The sequence below is a fragment of the Panthera leo genome, chromosome D4 (assembly GCF_018350215.1).
Source record: "Panthera leo isolate Ple1 chromosome D4, P.leo_Ple1_pat1.1, whole genome shotgun sequence".
In the NCBI taxonomy this organism is placed as follows: Eukaryota; Metazoa; Chordata; class Mammalia; order Carnivora; family Felidae; genus Panthera; species Panthera leo.
The window spans coordinates 18,825,963-18,845,803 of record NC_056691.1 but is presented as its reverse complement, the minus strand read 5'-3'; the positions used below and the strand labels follow the sequence as shown (position 1 = coordinate 18,845,803).

The 19,841-nt window shown below is 36.1% G+C and overlaps 1 protein-coding gene and 1 pseudogene across 1 annotated transcript in view; one reads left to right on the top strand and one right to left on the bottom strand.

Moving 5' to 3' along the window:
* Window positions 1–19,841, bottom strand: part of VPS13A (vacuolar protein sorting 13 homolog A) — a 234,969-nt gene that overhangs the window by 207,761 nt on the left and 7,367 nt on the right. Inside the window, 4 exon segments of the mRNA XM_042913973.1 lie at window positions 8,691–8,792; window positions 9,061–9,156; window positions 12,128–12,170; window positions 14,234–14,277. Coding sequence (XP_042769907.1) covers window positions 8,691–8,792; window positions 9,061–9,156; window positions 12,128–12,170; window positions 14,234–14,277 — 285 coding nt within the window.
* LOC122205745 lies at window positions 15,407–15,551 on the top strand (annotated as a pseudogene).

Genomic DNA, 19,841 nt, shown 5'->3' with positions numbered 1-19,841 from the left:
GGCTCCTGAGTGGCTCAGTCAGTTGAGCATCTGACTTCAGCTCAGGTAAGATCTCACAGTTGGTGAGTTCGAGCCCCACGTCAGGAGCGCTGCTGTCGGTGCAGAGCCCACGCGGGGTCCTCTGTCCCCCTCTCTGCCCCTCCTCCACTCACACTCTCAAAAGTAAATAAAAACATCAAACAAAACCCAAAAAACTTAAAAGCAGATCTATATGGAGCAGGCTTAGGGGCTGAGCCAGGAGACAGAATTTCCAAATTGTGGTACTAATATTACTTACTAACTTTTAAATCTATGTATATGTATTGTTTTGAGAAGATGAAAATAATTTTTAAAAGGCAAAAGCCTAGGAGACTTAGTAAAGAAAGGATTGGAGAAGAGGAAAATGGCAGAGTAGAAAACACCAGGAATCTGTCTTCCTAGATAACTCAATAGGCAAAACGTGCCTAATGTAAAGATTCTGGAACTCCAGAATCTACTGAAGGCTTGCAACTTGCAACTTGCAGAGAAGGCTTGAATGTAAACTGTACTTCATTCACATCCACTTTAGCTCTTACCATAGCAGCAGCTCACCCGGACCCCTATTCTCAGGCCTACTGCAGCCAGCCGTGCACACATTCCTGAAGCACCTTGCAACTCAACTTGCAGGAACCAAGGTGGGAAGAAAGGACCCATCCTCCAAATATTTGGAGATTTGTGCTCTAATGGCTGGTTGCTGCTCCCGATCACAGAGAAGGGTGGTTGTGGTCACTGCACCTTTTTCAACTGTTGCAAGCCCCTCCCTCTCCAGCCAAAGTGACATCCAGGGCTTTTAAAGGACTCGCGACCTTTTTTGTTTTTGTCCCCCTTCATTGTTCTCTTCTCCCTATTTGTGAGCAAAACATTACAGACTAGGACATTCAAAACCAACTCCATATGCAGGGAAAATAAGAATGTGACCATACACGTTCAGGGAAAGGCATAGGCTTGGGCTCAGCAAAGTCCTGAGAATACCTTACATTTATACCTCAGACTGATCCTTGGACTAGGGATAGCCTACAATAATGAAAAAGAAAAAAAAGCTTTAAAAAAAAAAAAAAAAAGAAAACAATGGGAATGGGGGTGAATCTCATTTCCACAGATATCACATTATTATATCCAAATATCTAGATTTTAAAAAGAATCACCAACGATACAAAGAAGCAGGAAGATATGGCCCATTTAACAGACAAAAAAATAAGTTAACAAAAACTATTCCTGAAAAAGATACGATGACAGAGCTACTACATTTTTTTTTTTTTTAGTTTACTTATTTTGAGAGAGAGTGCAAATGGGGAGGGGCAGAGAAAAGAAGGATAGAGAATCCCAAGTAGGCTCTGCACCATCAGTGTGGAGCTAGACATGGGCACTGAACTCACAAACCATGAGATCATGACCTGAGCCAAAGTCCAGACCAACTGAGCCACTCAGTTGCCCCACTAGAAAGACTTTAAAACAACTGTCACATAGATGCTCAAAGATCTAAAGGAAGATGTGGAGAACATCAAGAAAATAATGAATGAAAAAACAGAAATATCTATAAAGAAAAAAACTAAAAAAAAAAAAATTCAGAAGCAGAAAAGTACCATAACTAAAAGGAAAAATTCATCATAGAGATTCAAAGCGAGACTGCAATAGACAAACTTGAAGACAGAACAACAACAACAAATTATTAAATTTGAGGAACGGAAAGAAATAAATTGAAGTGAACAGAGCCTAACAGACACCCAGGGGACATGCACTGTGGGAGTCCCAGACGGAAAAAAGACAGAGAAAGGGTCAGAGGGAATATCTGAAGGCATACTGGCTGAGGGACTCCCGTGTGGCTTAGTCAGTAGAGTGTGCAACTCTTTATCTAGGGTTGTAAATTCGAGCCCCACACTGGGTGTTTAGATGACTAAAGAATGAAAAATCTTAAAAAAATAAAAACTAAAAAATGAGAAATACTAGCTGCAAACTGGCCACATTTAAAGAAAGACATGATTACCCAGGGAACTCAAAGAACTCCAAGGAAGAACTCAAAGAGACCCAAGGATGCAAATTATAAGCAAACGTTCAAAGACCAAAGATAAAAAGAGAATCTTGAAAACATCAAGAGAGAAGCTGCTCACCACATGGAAGGGATCGTTAATAATTTTATCAATAGATTTTTCATCAGAAAAAAGGCAGAAAGGCAATGGACCAAATTGCTGAAAGTGCTAAGAAAAAAAAATCTTTCAACCAAGAATTCTATATCCAGCAAAAATGCCCTTTAAGAGTGAGGGAGAAATAAAGACATTCCAAGATAAATAAAAGCTGAGTAAGACTGTCACCAGACCTTCCCTACACAATAACCAGAGATACTGCATGAAACAACAATGATCCCAACAAAAGATAACACATCTGCGATTATCAATTATCGTTACCATAACAGTGGTTTGTAACTCCACTTTTTGCATTCTACATGATTTGAGAGACCAATGTACTTATAAAAAAAACTTCTTAGTCTAAATGCTAGTATTATGGTAACTTTGCTTTGTAACTCAGCCTGTTGTTTTCTAATTATTTAAGACACTAATCTATTCAAAATAGTTTGTTTTCGGCAACAATATATAAAGATGCAATTCTGTGACAACAGCAATTTAAAAAAGTGAGGAGGGAGATGTGAAAGAGTAGAGTTTCTGTATGTTACTGAGGTTAAGCTAGTATAACTTAAAGTGTTCTAACTTAAGGATGTCAAAAATGTAATTCTCAGGGTATCCATAGAGAAAATACCTATAGAATATGCACGAGATGAATGAAATAAGAATTTAAATTTTTTTTTTAACATTTATTTTTGAAACAGAGAGAGAGAGAGAGCACGAACGGGGGAGGGTCAGAGAGAGGGAGACACAGAATCCAAAACAGGCTCCAGGCTCTGAGCTGTCAGCACAGAGCCCGATGCGGGGCTCGACCTCACGGGCTGTGAGATCATGACCTGAGCCGAAGTCGGCCGCTTAACCAACTGAGCCACCCAGGCGCCCCGAAATAAAAATTTAAACATTTCATTATATAAAGTCAACCAAACTCAGAGAGTAACGCAGTAAATGAGTGACAAATAAGGCACACAGAAAACAAATGGCAAAAGGACAGAAGTACGTCTGTAAGTTATCAGTAATTATTCTAAAAGTATATGGATCTGGGGTGCCTGGGTGGCTCAGTCAGTTAAGCATCCGACTCTTGGTTTCAGTTCAAGTTCTGACCTCATGGGTTTGTGAGTTTGAGCCCCGCATCGGGCTTTGCAATGGCAGCTCAGGACATGCTTGGGATTCTTGCTCTCCCTCTCTCTCTCTCTCTCCGCCCCTCCCCTGCTCATGTACATGCTCTTTCTCTCTCAAAGATAAACCATTAAAATACATATACCGATATTAGTTCATATTTATATTTGTACATATACACACATATACGTACGTATGTATGTATGGATATGGATATGGATTAAACAGTCTACTCAAAAGACACAAACTGAATGGATTAAAACACAAGATCCACTGTTCTCTGGTACATCTAAGACATTTTCCATGACAGAACGCATATTAGGACACAAATTAAGTCTAACTAGATTTAAAAACATAGGTATCATGCAAAGTGCCATTTCTGACCATATCAGAATAATGTTAGAAATAAAACACAGAAGTTGGGGTTCCTCAGAGAGCTCAGCAGTGGCTCTCTGCTGTGAGTGCAGAGCCTGCTTCAGATCCTCTGTCTCCCTCTCTCCGCTTCTCCCTAATACACGTACTCTCGCTCAAAAATTAGCAAACATTTAAAAAAAATAAGAAAATGGAAGGAAAATTTAAAAACTCACGTATTTGTGGAAATTAAACAAAACGCTATTAAACCACCAATGGATCACAGAACAAGTCATAAGGGAAATTAGAAAACACTTAGATATAGGAAAACAAAAACACAGCATACCAAAATTTATGGGACACAGCAAAAAAGTATTAAAATGGAAATTTATAGCTGTAAGAAAAAAACAAAGACCTCAGAAGAACCTAACTTTATAACTTAAACAATATGAAAATAATGGACAAACTATATCCACAGCTAACAGAAGGAAAGAGAAAATAAAGACTCAAGTAGAGATAAACTGAAGAATAGAAGACCAACTTGAAAAAAAAAAAAAAAAAATCAAATGAAACCAAAAGTTGGGTTTTTTGAAAAGGTCAATAAAATTGAAAAATAGCTAAATGGACCAAGATAAAAAGAGTAAGGCTCAAATTACCAAAATTACAAATACAAAAGGTGTATTACTAAAGATTTTACAGAAACAAGGATTATACACATTATGCGAGTAACTGTATACTAACGAACTGGATTAACCAAACGAAATGGACAAATTCCTAGAACCACAATACGTACCAAGACAAAATCACAGAGATAGAAAATTTGAATAGATATATGTATTATATATACCCATATATGTAAAATACATATATATAACACATATGTATATATAAAATATATATATACACACACATATAAAACTAGTAAAAAGATTGAATCAGTGATCAAAACTCCCCTAACAAAAAGCCGTGGAACTGATTGCTTCTTTGGTGAATTCTACCAAACACTTAAAACATCAATCCTCTTCAAACTTTTCAAAAACAGATTAAAGGGAATACTTCCAAACTCAATGTATGAGGTATTAATCTGCTACCAAAACCATACAACGATACTACAAGAAAACTACAGATCAATATTCCTAATAAATACTGATGCAAATAACGAAATGCCAACAAACAAAATTCAACAGCACATTAAAAAAATTCAAGGGGCGCCTGGGTGGCTCAGTCGGTTAAGCTTCCATCTTCGGCTAGGGCGTGATCTCACGGTCTGTAAGTTCAAGCCCCACGTCGGGCTCTGTGCTGACAGCTCAGTGCCTGGAACCTGCTTCAGATTCTGTGTCTCCCTCTCCCACTCACTCTCTCTCCAAGAAAAAAAAAAAATGAATAAACAAAAAAAAAGTGTTATAAAAAATTATATAGCATGACTCAATAGAATTCATTGCTGGAATGGAAGGATGGGTAGATACATAAGTCAACTTACCAAATAAATTTGCTAAAAATTACCAAATAAATCAAACATTTACCAAATAAAAAAATATATATGATCATCTCAATTGATGAAGAAAAACCATTTAACAAAACTCAAAATCCTTTTTTAATAACAACAATCAAAAAACTAGGACTAGAAGGAAACTACCTAACATAATAAAATTCATATACAAAAAGCCCACAGCAAACACCACACTTAATGGAAAGGCTGAAAGCTTTTCCTTGAAAATCAGAAAGACAGCAAAAATGTCCAGTTTTGTCACTTTTATTCAACATACTACTAGAAGGTCTAGCCAGAGTAATCAGGCAAGAAACAAAAGTCATCCAAATCAAAAAATGAAGTAAAATCTCTGTTCACAGGTAATATGATCTTATATGAAGAAAACCCTAAATACCTCACAAAACAACTATTGAAACTAATTAACTCAGCAAAGTAGCAGGGTACAAAGTCAACACACACACACAAAAAAATCAACTGCATATCCCTAATCCCTAGCAATGAAGAATCTGAGCAGGAAATTACAGAAACAATTCCTTTTACAATAGCATCAGAAAGAATAACTTAGGAGGTGAAAGACTTGTACACTTTTAAAAAGATATTTTAAAAGACATAAATGGAAACATACCCAAGTTCATGGATTGGGAACCACTGTTAGCATGTCAATGCCGCCCAAAGCAATCTACAGATTCAAAGCAATCCCAATTATACTTTTTGCAGAAACAGAAAAATGCATCCTTAAATTCATAAGGAAACTCAAGGGACTCCCACAGAGGAAAACCAGTCTTGATAAGGAAGAACAAAAGGTGAAAGACTTATACTTCCAGATTTCAAAATTTACAACACAACTACAGTAATCAAAACAGTGTGGTACTGCCATAAAGACAGACACACAGACGAATAAAACAGAATACAGCACTCAGAATAAACCCTTGCATACACGGCAAATGATTTTTGATAAGGGACCAAGACTACTCAATCAGGAACGGACAATAGTTTTAATAAACAACGTTGGGAAAACGGGATATGAAGAGAATGAACAAGAGAATGAAGTCAGACCTTGCTTATCGAAGAACATATAAAAAACTAATTCAAAATGGATTTAAATTTAAGACCTAAAACTATAAAACTCTTAGAGGAAAACACAGGACAAAAGCTGCATGACACTGGATTTGGTGATGATTTTGTGATGATTTCTTGCATATCACACCAAGGCACAAGCAACAAAAGATGACAAAATGGGCTTCGTGGAAATTTAAACATTTTTTGCATTAAGACACTATCAACAGAATGGTTACACAAAGAATGGGAGAAAATTTGCAAATCGTGTATTTAGTGAAAGATTAACATGGAGAATATATAAAGAACTCGTAGCACCAAACAACCACCAAAGACAACCCAACTAAAAGATGGGCAGAAGACTCAAATAGACATTTCTCCAAAGAAGATATACAAATGGCCAATAAGCACATGAAAAGACACTAAAATACTAATCCTCAGCGAAATGCAAATCAAAACTACATGAGATACCACTTCATCCCCATTAGGATGCTACCATGAAGAAAAGATAAAACCAGCGTTGGCAAGGATGCGAAGGAATCAAAACCTTTGGGCATTGTTGGTGAAAATGCAGAATGGTACAAGTCCCTGTTGAAAACAGTATTGTGATTCCTCAAAAAGTCAAAAATACAGTACAATTACCTATGATCCAGCAACTGCACTTGTGTGTATATACCCAAAAGAACTGAAAACAATGTCTCAAAGGAATACTTGTGCTCCCATGTTCAGAGCAGCTTTATTCACGACAGCCAAAGCACAGAAACGACCCAAGTGTCCACAGATGGGTGAATGGGCAAGGCAAGTGTGGTATATACAAAAAATGGAACACTATTTAGCCTTAAAAGGGAAATTGTGACACAGGCTACAACACGGACAGATCGTGAAGACATGATGCTAAGTGAACTAAGCCAGTTAGAAAAAGACACATTGTATAATTCCACTTACATGAAGTACTCAGAGGAGCCAAAATTTCAGAGACAAGAAAGTACAGTTGTGGTCGCCAGGGGTTCTAACTGAGGGGGGTGGAATGGGTGGATTGTTGTTTAATGGCTATAAAGTTTCCATTTTACAAGAAGAAAAGAGATATGAAATGGATGGTAGTAACAGTTGTACAACATTCTAAATGTATTTAATACCAGCGAACTGTACACTTAAAAATGGGTAAGATGGTAAACTTTGTTACATGTGTGCTATAATAAAAAAAAATTTGAATAAAGAAAGACTGGGGTTAGAGATAAACAACTACACAGGGTATGAAAATATAATTACAAGAAGTGTCGCCAGAATTTGCATTAAATCTCCTTTAACGTTTTTACCTCTTTGTCAAAAGGTAAAATGTTTACTAGTGGGTTTTTTATCAAAAAAAGAAATAACTAAATAAATGCAAGGCAAGGATAGTGGTGTAAGTATACATACATTTTTAAGATGCTTAGCTATTAAAAGAGGAACAGAAGACAAATGATAACCAGGTTAGGAAGATCATTTTGTGTTTGAAGATAAGACCAGGTACAATGTATTTATAGGCTAAGGAGAAAGTTTTACTAGACAGAACAGAATACAAAAAATACAAAAGTCACCACCACGCAAGTGGAAAGGAATTCGATTTCTGCGAGACAGCTCTTCCACTGAGAAAAGAAAGGGTTGAAATAATGAACTATTTGGTTTAGGCTGAATAGGAAAGGATATGAAGCCAGAGGGTAACCAAAAAGATTTGGGAAAACATAATTATATCAAACAACTAAGTATCTCCAAAAGATTAAGAACTGATATAAGGAGAATTTAAAAAAAAAAAAAAAAAAGCTAGAAAACTAGGGTGCCTGGGTGGCTTAGTCAATTAAGCATCTGACTTCAGCTCAGGTCATGATCTTGCAGTTCATGAGTTCAAGCCCTGCATCAGGTTCTGTGCTGACAGCACACAGACTGTTTTGGGTCCTCTGTCTCTCCCCCTCTTTGATTCTCTCTCCCCCTCTCTGACTCTCATGCTCAAAAATAAACATTTTACAAAATAAAAATTTGTGGGCACCTGGCTGGCTCAGTCAGTTAAGCACTGGACTTTGGTTGAGGTCATGATCTCACAGTTTTTGAGTTCAAGCCCCACGTTGGGCTCTGTGCTGACAGCTCAGAGCCCAGAACCTATTCAGATTCTGTGTTTCCCTCTTGCTCTGTCCCTTTCCCGCTCTCTCCCTCTGTCTCTCTCTCTCTCTCTCAAAAATAAGTAAACATTAAAAAAATGTTTTAATAGCAATTTCAAAAATTAAAAAGCTACAAAACTAAGAAAATATACTTGATGAAATTAATTATTATAGCTAAAAACTAACCTTACCCTTATAAGCTATGTGTATTATTTGTCAAACAGTAAGTTTCTTTAAGTAAAATTTTTATAATCATCATAAAAATAGACAAGCCACATTAAAATTCCCCATGTAATAAGATTATCTCATATTTGTTAAATAATTTCATTGCCTCCAGAGAAAAATAATATTCCCATGTGATAAATATTTAGGTCTTTTCTTATTACCATTCCTATTTACTGTTTCCTTTACCTTGATCAGCTACTTTTTGTTTTGCTTCTTCTATTCGCTTAAGTTCATATTGCTTTGCCTCCAAGAGTTGTTTTTCTTCTTTTACAGGATCGTATTTTATTTCTACAGGAAGCACAGAAAAGAATATTTAATTATCTTAAGTTTAAGTATACTCATTCCAAAACATACCCTTGAAAACTAATCACTAATACAAAGTCTGCAAAAGTCTAGAGTAAAAGCCAATTTAATTTGAATTCCCAAATGCTAATTCAAACATAAAAATATCTCAAAATATTTACCAAAAGTATTCTGAATATCATTTTGAGATATAAAGATTTTTCCATCCACAAATAAAAGTGCTTGAAGTTATAATGTTTAAAATTTGACTTACGAGAAGAAGGCACTATGAGTAAATAAATGTCTTCCAGGACAGCTTCAACTGGTTGAGTATACAGGTTTTTCCATGGAATTGTAAGATTAAGATTACCTACATGAATTTTTTTTAAAAAGGACAAAAAATATTATTCATTCAACCTGCATTTGCTGACAGTCTATTTTCTGTCAGGCATTAGAAGAGATGGCAAAACAACAAGCTGAGTCACTTCACAGAAAGCTATTTTACAACCCAAAACAACACGCCTTTGTTGCGATGATCTGAAATTATGTGTATTAGTACTGTTGGAAAATCTAAATGCTATTCTAAAAATTTACAAGTTTCTATTTATGGCAATCTGCATCAAACATAACAATACTCTTCTGCCATTAACCAACAATCCTTGATTATCAGAACTCTGATTTCCCCAATTCTTACTCCAAATCACTATAAGTATTCATAGTACACTGTCAAAAGGTAGATTATAAAATTGAAGATGTATTTTTCATATATATAGATGATATATATACAATATGTATGATTATCACCCTAAGTGTATGTGTGCACAGATTTCTATGATAATAATCAAAGACTGTGAACAAGATTAGAAAATTATTCAAACTATTCAAACATTCAAAATGTTTTACTATAATCCAATAGCAAAATATCCTGAAAGCATTAGGATATTAAACTAAAAAATATGATGTAAGGTATTCATTATACTGATTCTAGTCTTGTGTATTTAAAAAGTTTCCCTAATTGTTTTAGAATACTTTAAATATTTTAGAAAGCAGGAGTCTATTGATTCAGAAATAGCTGCCATGATTGGGAAGGGAAAAATTAGTAACACGATGGCTGCATTAACTGGTCTGGAGAAGGGGAAAAAAATCTACATAGATTTATCTCATTACATAAGGCCAAAATTCCATGTTTAAAAAAAAACAAAAACCCAAACTAGGACACCTGGGTGGCTCAGTCAGTGAAAGATCTGACTCTTGATTTCGGCTCAGGTCATGATCTCTCACAGATTTTGAGCTGGAGTCCCCCCTCCAGCTCCACAATGACCTTGTGGAGGCTACTCATGATTCCCTCTCTCCCTGTCTCTCTGCTCCTCCCCTGCTTGCTCATTCTCTCTCTCAAAAAATAAACTTTAAACATAAATGAATAAAATGAAACATTTAAAAAAAACCCAAACTCAGAAAAAGATTTCATATTACAACATCAATCCAGAGAAAAAGAAATAAACTGATTTCTAAAACAGGGATGACTTCCTAAGTTTTAAATCAGAGAAGACTGGGTCACCCGGGTAGCTAAGTCGGTTGAGTGTCCCACTTCAGCTTAGGTCATGATCTCACAGTTCCTGAGTTCAAGCCCCACAGCGGGCTTGGTGCGGTCAGTGCAGAGCCCGCTACAGATCCTCTGTCCCCCTCTGTCTGCCCCTCTCCCACTCACATTGTCTCAAAACTGAATAAACATTAAAAAAAAAAAATCAGAGGAGACAGTGACCGTTTCAAATTTGTGTACCATCCAAAATGTAACCAGAATGGGGGCGCCTGGGTGGCGCAGTCGGTTAAGCGTCCGACTTCAGCCAGGTCACGATCTCGCGGTCCGTGAGTTCGAGCCCCGCGTCAGGCTCTGTGCTGACGGCTCGGAGCCTGGAGCCTGTTTCCGATTCTGTGTCTCCCTCTCTCTCTGCCCCTCCCCCGTTCATGCTCTGTCTCTCTCTGTCCCAAAAATAAATAAAAAAACGTTGGAAAAAAAAAAAAAAAAACAAAATGTAACCAGAATGAAATAAACCCGTTAGAAAAAATAATAATTCCGACAAATCTGATACAATTTATAAATGTATCACATTTATAAAAGTGTGTGACTGCTCACACACATGTATCACATATATTAATCCAAAAAAGTAAATAAAAGAACAGAGAACAGTGACAAAATAGCATTAATAATCAAAGAAATAGACACAGGGGCGCCTGGGTGGCTCAGTCGGTTGAGCGCCGACTTCGGCTCAGGTCACGATCTCGCGGTCCGTGAGTTCGAGCCCCGCATCGGGCCCCTGTGCTGACAGCTCAGAGCCCGGAGCCTGTTTCAGATTCTGTGTCTCCCTCTCTCTGACCCTCCCCCATTCATGCTCTGTCTCTCTCTGTCTCAAAAATGAATAAAAACGTAAAAAAAAAAATTAAAAAAAAAAAAAAAAGAAATAGACACAAAGTTAATAATGTAGCACTTTCACCATTAAATCTTTAAAAAAAAAAAACAAAAAAACCTTTTCCTCTCATCATTACCAGAAATTCTCATTTCTAAAAGTACAGATTTCTAGAAAATTTGTAATACACAAAAATATAAAACAAAGACAATTCCAAAAATCTTCCACATAAGTACAACTGTTTTCAAAATACGCATATAGTTACATTTACTATATATGTAATTCCACATGCTAAATGCAGCAAACTCTGAAGGATCAATAAGATTAACAACACCCAGTAACAGCAAGGGGAAAATACGTTCCTATAAAACTGATTATAATGCCGTACACTCATTTGGAAATGGGTACTTCCTTCACTCAACAAATTGTGTCCCTACTATATGTCAGGTATCGTACCAAGTGGTGAGAATAAACACTAAGAAACTTATTGTCTAGTAGAAAAAAATAGTATTAGAGAATGACAGCTGCTAGGACACAGGTATGCAAACAACCTCAGAAACGAAGTTTCTGACTCATTCCGGGTCACATTGCCCGGATGATCCAGACCCTACTCCTTACAGCAGACATCCATGATTGGAAGACAGCAGTAACTAGTCAGAAACCTAAGAAACAGAGACAGTTATGCTACTGGATTTAACACACTGGCTCTCCACTCATTTTTAACACCTAGTAAATGTATAATTTCATAGTTTTTAAACAAGGGATACATGGACCACACAGTATCTTTAAGTTACGCTACTAAGCTCTACCCAGACGAAAACACATGATTTTCAATTAGTGCTCAGAAACATTAACAATATCACATTAAAGAGATACGAAGCATATCATTCTTACTGCAAGTCCAGCAAGGACATTCAAATAATAAGCACAGCTTACCTATATGACCAACTTTAACTTTAAATGGTACATCCAGTTGACTCTACAAAACATATATATACATATAAAATATTAGTATATATACAGGCCAACAAAACAGAAGACTATTTTTTTCTTCCCACAATTACTTAAAGGGATTCAGTTAACTTGCACCTTCTCTTTACCATCAACACTTATTTAAATTTGTAAATACTTAATTGTCATACTATTCTCAACTCCATAACATTCAGGGAGACTGATCATTTTTAAATAAATAGGGAGAAAGTTCGACAGTAATAGAGAAGACCTAAGTTACCCTTACCAAAATCATACTGCTTTTATATTGTCTGAGGGGAAAATTAAGTGGGAAATTTTATCATCAGTTTGTCCTTACAGGGAGGTTAAAACTCCACTTTGCAAAAACCTCAAAAGAATTTCTCCCCATCGAATGGGGAAAAGGGCAACCTTTTCAATAAGTGGTGCTGAGAACACTGGACATCCACACCCAAGAATGAAGTTAAGCCCTTACCTCATAACCATATATAAAAATTAATTCAAAATGGACATAAGACCTAAACACAAGAACTAAAACTACAAAACCCTTAGAAGAAAACATGTGGTAAAATCTTCTTGACATTAGATTTGGCAATGATTTCTTGAACAGCACACCAAAGACACAAACAACAAAAGAAAAAAAAAAAGAGATGGATTAAATTTCACCAAGATTAAAAACTTTAGTGCATCAAAGGACACTATCAACAGATGCATAAGGCAACACAAAGAATGGGGGTCAATTTTGCAAATCATGTATCTGATAAGGGAAAATGTCAAGAATACATAAAGAAATGTAATTCAAACAAGCAAACAAAAACTTGACTAAAAAATCAGCAACTATTTTCAACAGACATATCCAAAGAACATATACAAATGGCCAATAAGCACATGAAAAAATGCTCAGCCTCACTAGTCATGAGGGAAATGCTAAGAGAAACCAAAATGAGATTCCACTTTATGTCTATTAGGAGGGGTATAATCAGAAAACCAAAAACAGTGCCTAGCTGGCTCAGCTGATAGAGCATGTGACTCTGATCTTGGGGTCAGGAGCTCCGGTGACTCTGATCTTGGGGTCGGGAGCTCCAGCCCCACCTCGGGGAGTAGACTGTACTTAAGATAAAATGAAAAAAAAAAAGAAAGATTTAAAAAGATAAGTAAATGTTAGCAAGGATGTGGAGAAAGTGGACACTATATGCATTGGTAGTAGGAATATAAGATGGTTCAACTAGTATGGAAAATGGAGTGGCAGTTCTTAAAAACATTAAACATAAAATTACCATAAAATCCAGCAATTCCACTGGTAGGCATTTACCCACAGGGACTGAAAACAGGGAACTGAACAGACATGTGTATGCCAGTGTTACAGCAGCATTATTCACAAGAGCCAAAAGGCAGAAACAACTCAAGTGTCTATCAAGATATCAATGGATAAACAAAACGTGGCATAAAGATACACTAGAATATTACTCAGCCACAAAATGAAATGTTGTCCCGATAAAAACAACAGACAAACCTTAGAGGAATTAGCTAAGTGAAATGTGTCAAACACAGTATGACAAACATGGCAGGATTTAACTCACGAGGTACAACAAGCAAATTCATAGAAGCAGAAAGTAGATTAAAGGTTAGCAAGGTCTACAAAGAGGCGGAATAGGGCATTACTTCTTAATTGTTATAGGAGTCCCTTTGACCCAATGAAAAAGTTACAGAAAAAAAGACAGGGCTTAATGATTGTATAGCATCATGAATGTATTAATACCACTGAATTCTATAGTAAAAAAAAAAAAAAAATCGTTACCATGGTATTAAAACTTGAAGACAACTGGAAAGATAAATTAACCATTTAAAATAAAATCATATAGAAAGAAAAAAATTGGAAGCATTTTTAAATGGGGAAAATTATACTCTGTGCTTTTAAAGGAGATTAAAAGTCTACTTTGTAAAATACACATTTTGCAAAAATTCTTCTTAAAAATTTTCACAAGCTTGAATAATTTAAAATGACGAAGTAAATCAAAAAGTCTATATACAGTTAAGTGCAGACATTACACATTTTTTATGCTCAAAACCTACCAGAGCATTTTCTTTAATTTCAAGATTCTTCAAGGCCACAGCTCCTAAAAAAACATTTAAGGAGTAAAATTAAAATATTAAAGTATTTTTCATTTTAAAAAGACATACTTTGGGGGGTTCCTAGATGGCTCAGTTAAGCATCCGACTCTTGGTTTCAGCTCAGGTCATGATTTCACAGTTCCTGAGTCCGAGCCCCTCCAACAGGCTCTGCGCTGACAGTGTGGAACCCACTTGGATTCTCTGTCTCCCTCTCTCTCTCTCTCTCTGCACCTCCCCTGCTTGTGTGCGCTCTCTCAAAATAAATTATTTTCAAACATTAAAAAATTAAAAAAATAAAAGGCATACTCAGGGCACTCAGGTGGCTCAGTCAGTTGAACATCCAACTGCCATTCAGATCATAATCTCACAGTTAGTGAGTGCAAGCCCCACATCAGGCTCACTGCTGTCAGCTCAGAGCCCACTTGGGATCCTCCATCCCCCGCTCTCTGCGCCTCCCCCACTCATGCTCTTTCCTCTCTAAAATGAATAAACATTTAAAAATAAATAAATAGGCATACTTCATTCTTTAAATTCCTAAAAACAGGGGTGCCTGGGTGGCTCAGTCGGTAAAGCGTCCGACTTCGGCTCAGGTCACGATCTCACGGTTCGTGAGTTTGAGCCCCACATTGGGCTCTGTGCTGACAGCTCAGAGCCTGGAGCCTGCTTCGCATTCTGTGTCTCCCTCTCTCTCTGCCCCTCCCCCACTCATGCTCTCTCTCTCAAAAATAAATAAACGTTAAAAAAAATTTTAATTCCTAAAAACATACAATCTTCCAAAAGTAAATCAGAAGTAAATAGAAAATTGTGACAAAGTGATTACTAGTAAGGAAATTGAATCAGTAATCACATAACTCCCAAAAAGCAAAAGTCTATGGCTTATGGCTTCAAAGGTGAATTCTACCAAACATCTAAAGAGTTAATACTATTCTTCTCCAACTATTCCAAAAATTTAAAAAGAAAGGAAAACTTCCAAATTCATTCTACCAGGCCAGCAATACCCTGATACCAAAAACAAAGACACTACAAAAAAAGAAAACCACAAGCCAATATTACTGATGAACACAGATACAGAAATCCTCAACAAAATATCAGCAAACTAAATCCAGTGATACATTTAAAAAAATCACTGACCCCATCGCTTCTTGGCCTTTTGGCTAAGATCAAGTGTAGTATCTGTTCTTATCAGTTTAAAAAAATCACTGACCACAATTGAGCATGAGTTATTCCACTGATGCAAGAGTGGTTTAATATTTACAAATCAATTAGTGTGGTACCTCACGTTAACAAAAGAGATAAAACCCAAGGATCACCTCAGTAAATGTAGAAAAAAATGTGTTGACAAAATCCAATATCCATCAACAATGAAAGATTTAGAGGGAATATACCTCAACATAATAACGGCCATATATCAAAAACCTACAAGCTAACTAACATCATACTCACTAGCGAAAAACTAGGAGCTTTTCCTCTAAAACCAGGAACAAAACAAGGATCTCCACTCTTTTATTCAACATAGTACTGGAAGTCTTACTACTCAAGACAAGAAAAAGAAATAAAAGGCATTCACATTAGCAAGGAAGAAGTGAAACTTTCACTACTTGCAGAGGACATGATACTGTATATAGAAAACCCTAAAGACTGGGGCGCCTGGGTGGCTCAGTCAGTTGAGCATCCGACTTCAGCTCAGGTCATGATCTCACAGTCGGTGAGTTCAAGCCCCACATTGGACTCTGTGCTGACAGCTCGGAGCCTGAAGCCTGCTTCAGATTCTGTGTCTCCCTCTCTCTGACCCTCCCCAACTTGTGCTCTGTCTCAAAAATAAATAAAAACATTAAAAAAATAAAAAAAAAAAGAAAACCCTAAAGACTAACAAAAAAAACTGTTAGAACTGATAAGTGAATTCAGTAAAGTTGCAGGATACAAAATTAATACACAGAAATCTGCATTTCTATACAGTATACAGTAATAACGAAGTAGCAGAAAGAAAAATTAACAATTCCATTTACAATCACCAAAAATAATAAAGTACATAAGAATACACCCAACCAAAAGGATGAAAGACTGATACTCTGAAAACTATAAAACCCTGATGAAAGAAAGAAAACACCAACAAATGGGAAAATAGTCCATGCTCATGGATTGGAAGACTATCATTAAAATCTCACTACAAAAAGCAATCTATAGGTTCAACACAATCCCTACAAAATTACTAAGAGCAGTTTTCAAAGAACTAAAACAAATAATCCTAACATTTGTATGGAACCAAAAAAAAGCCTGAATAGCCAAAGCAATCTTGAGAAAGAACAAAGCTGGGGGTATCACTATTCCAGATTTCAAGGTATACTATGAAATCGTAGTAATCACAACAGCATGGTACTGACACAAAAATATACACATAGATCAATGGAACAGAACAGAGAGCCCAGAAATAAACCCACACTTACATGGTCAATTAATCTATGACAAAACAGTCAGGAATATACAATGGAGAGAAGACAACCTCTTCAACAGATCGTACTAGGAAAACTGGACAGCTACTGTAAAAGAATGAAACTGGAGCACTTTATTGCAGCATAAAAATAACTCAAAAGTAGATTAAAGACCTAAATGTGCAACCCGAAACCATAAAACTCCTGAAGAAACCACAGACTGTATTTTCTTTGACATCACCACAGAAACATTTTTCTAGATCTGTGTCCTAAGGCAAGGAAAACAAAAGCAAAAATAAATATCGGGACCACACCAAAATAAAAAGCTTTTCCACAGCAAAGGAAACCATCGACAAAACAAAAACGCAACCTACTGAAAAGATATTTTCAAAGGATATATTCAATAAAGGGTTAATATCCCTTTGGATAATATCCAAAGTTTGGTTAATATCCAAACTTTATGAAGAACTTCTACAACCCAACAGCAAAAACACTAATACTAATCTGATTTAAAATGGCAAAAGACCTAAAGAGACATTTTTTTTTTCCAAAGAAGACATACAGATGACCAACAGACACATGAAAAGATGCTCATCACTCATCATCAGAGAAATGCAAATCAAAACCACAATGAGATATCACCTCCCACCTGTCAGAAAGGCTAGAATCAAAAAGACAATAACAAGTGATGATGAGAATGTGAAGGAAAAGGAACCCTCGTACACTGTAGGTAGGAATGTAAATTGGTGCAGCTGCTATGGAAAATATGGAGGTTCCTCAAAAAATTTAAAAAAGAGATACTATATGATCCAGTAATTCCACTAGTATTTACCCAAAAACATGAATTCAAAAAAAAAAAAAAAATGCAGCTCTATGTTTACTGCAGCATCATTTACAATAGCTAACATATGGAAGCAACCAAGCATCCATCAGATAAATGGATACACACACCCACACACCTACACACGAATATTACTCAGCCATAATAAAGAATGAGACCTTACCATTTGCAACAATACGGATGGAGCTACAGGGTATTATGCTAAGTGAAACAAGTGAGAGAAAGACAAATACCATGATGTCACTTACACGTGGAATCTAAAAAACAAACCAGTGAAACAAAAAAACCAAGACTCTTAAATACAGAGAACAAACCGATGGCTGCTTGAGGAGAGGTAGGTCGGGGGGCGGGATGGGCAAAATAGGTGAAGGTGATTAAGTACAAACTTCCAGTTACAAAATAAGTAAGTCACAGAGATGAAAAGTACAACAAAGGGAATATAGTCAATAATGTTGCAAAAATGTTGTTTGATGACGATGGTGGCTATGCTTAGGGTGAACACTGAGTAATGTACCGAACTGTTGAATCAATACACTGTACACCTGAAATTAAAATATCATTAAGATGATTTTATGTTGTATTTTACCACATTATTTTTAAGTGGTGGAGATGCAAAAGAAATAGTTTCTCAGGCAAACAAAACCTGATGGCATTTTTTGGCAGACCTCCCTTGCAAGAAATGTTAAAAGTTTTCACAGAGAAGGAAAATATAGGTCACAAACTCAGATCTGTAAGAGCATGAGAAAAGGAATAAAGGTAAAATTAAGCCTTTTATTTTCCTTAATGGAAAACTGTTCAAAATAATAATAGCAACAGTGCACTGGGTAGGTACAGCTTATGGATAAGTGAAATGAATGGCAAAAGCAAATGAGTACAATAATCTTATAAGGTGCCTTCACTAGCTCTGAAGCAATATAGCTTTATTTGATTGGACTTTGATTAGTTTCATTTTTTGTCTGTTTGTTTATTGATTTAAGAGAGAGGGAAAGAATCTCAAGCAGTCTCCATGCTATAAGCTTGGGGACAGATGCAGGGCTCAAACTCACGAACCACAAGATCATGATCTGAGCCAAAATCAAGAGGTGGATGTTTGACTGAGCCACCCAGGTGCTCCAGACGTAGATTAGTTTTAAATGCATATTGCAATCCCAAAGCATCCACTAAAATAATAATAATCAAATGAAAAATAAATAATAAATTTGGTAAGCCTGTGGTAAATAATAAATTTGGTATAATTAATATATTAGGAGAGGAAAAAAAGGAAATCATAGAAAAGATTAAAACCAGAAGAGGCAGAAAAAAGAGGGGAAGATTTTAAAAAGCAAAGACATACATACAAGAAATAGAAAAGAGCTACAAATAGATAACCATCAACCCAACTATATCAATAATCACTTTAAATATAAATGGTCTGAATATACCAATGAAAAGACAAAACCCGACACAGTGGATAACAAAAACAAAACCTAACAATAAGATACCTGCAAGAAACCCACTCTAGACATAAAGGCATAAACAAATTAAAAGCAAAGAGATCTAATTAAAATTTGTAGAACATTTCTTCCAACAATAGCAGAATATCTATTTTTCTTTTTTAATTTTTTTTAATGTTTATTAATTTCTGAGACAGAGACAGAGCATGAGCAGGGGAGGGGCAGACAGAGGGGGAGACACAGAATCTGAAGCAGGCTCCAGGTTCTGAGCTGTCAGCACAGAGCCCGATGTGGGGCTCAAACTCACGGGCCTCACGGGCCATGAGATCATGACCTGAGCCTAAGTCGGATGCTTAACCAACTGAGCCACCCAGGTGCCCCATATTCTTTTCAAGCTCACACAGAACATTCAGCACAATAATCCAAACTCTGGTCCATAAAACATATCTTAACAAATTTAAAGGAATAAAAGTCTTACAAAATTTGCTTTCAGACAACAATGGACTTAAACTAGAAATCGGTAACAAAAAAAAAAAAAAAAGGTAGAAACTCCCAAAATACCTGAAGATTTGGCAAATACTAATTTAAAATAACATAGAAGTCAAAGAAGTCTCAAAAGAAACTGAAAAGTATCTTGAATCAAATGAAAATACAGCTCTCAAAATTTGACATGCAGCAAAAGGAGGGCTCAGAAATTTACACCACTGACTGCATATATTAGAAAAGAAGATAGATCTAAAATCAATACTCTAGCTTCCACCTTAGGAATCTAGGAAAAGAAGAGCAAATGAAATCCTAAGTAAGCAGAAGAAAAGAAGAATTAGAGCAGAAATCAATGAAATTCAATACAGAAAAATCCAGAGAAA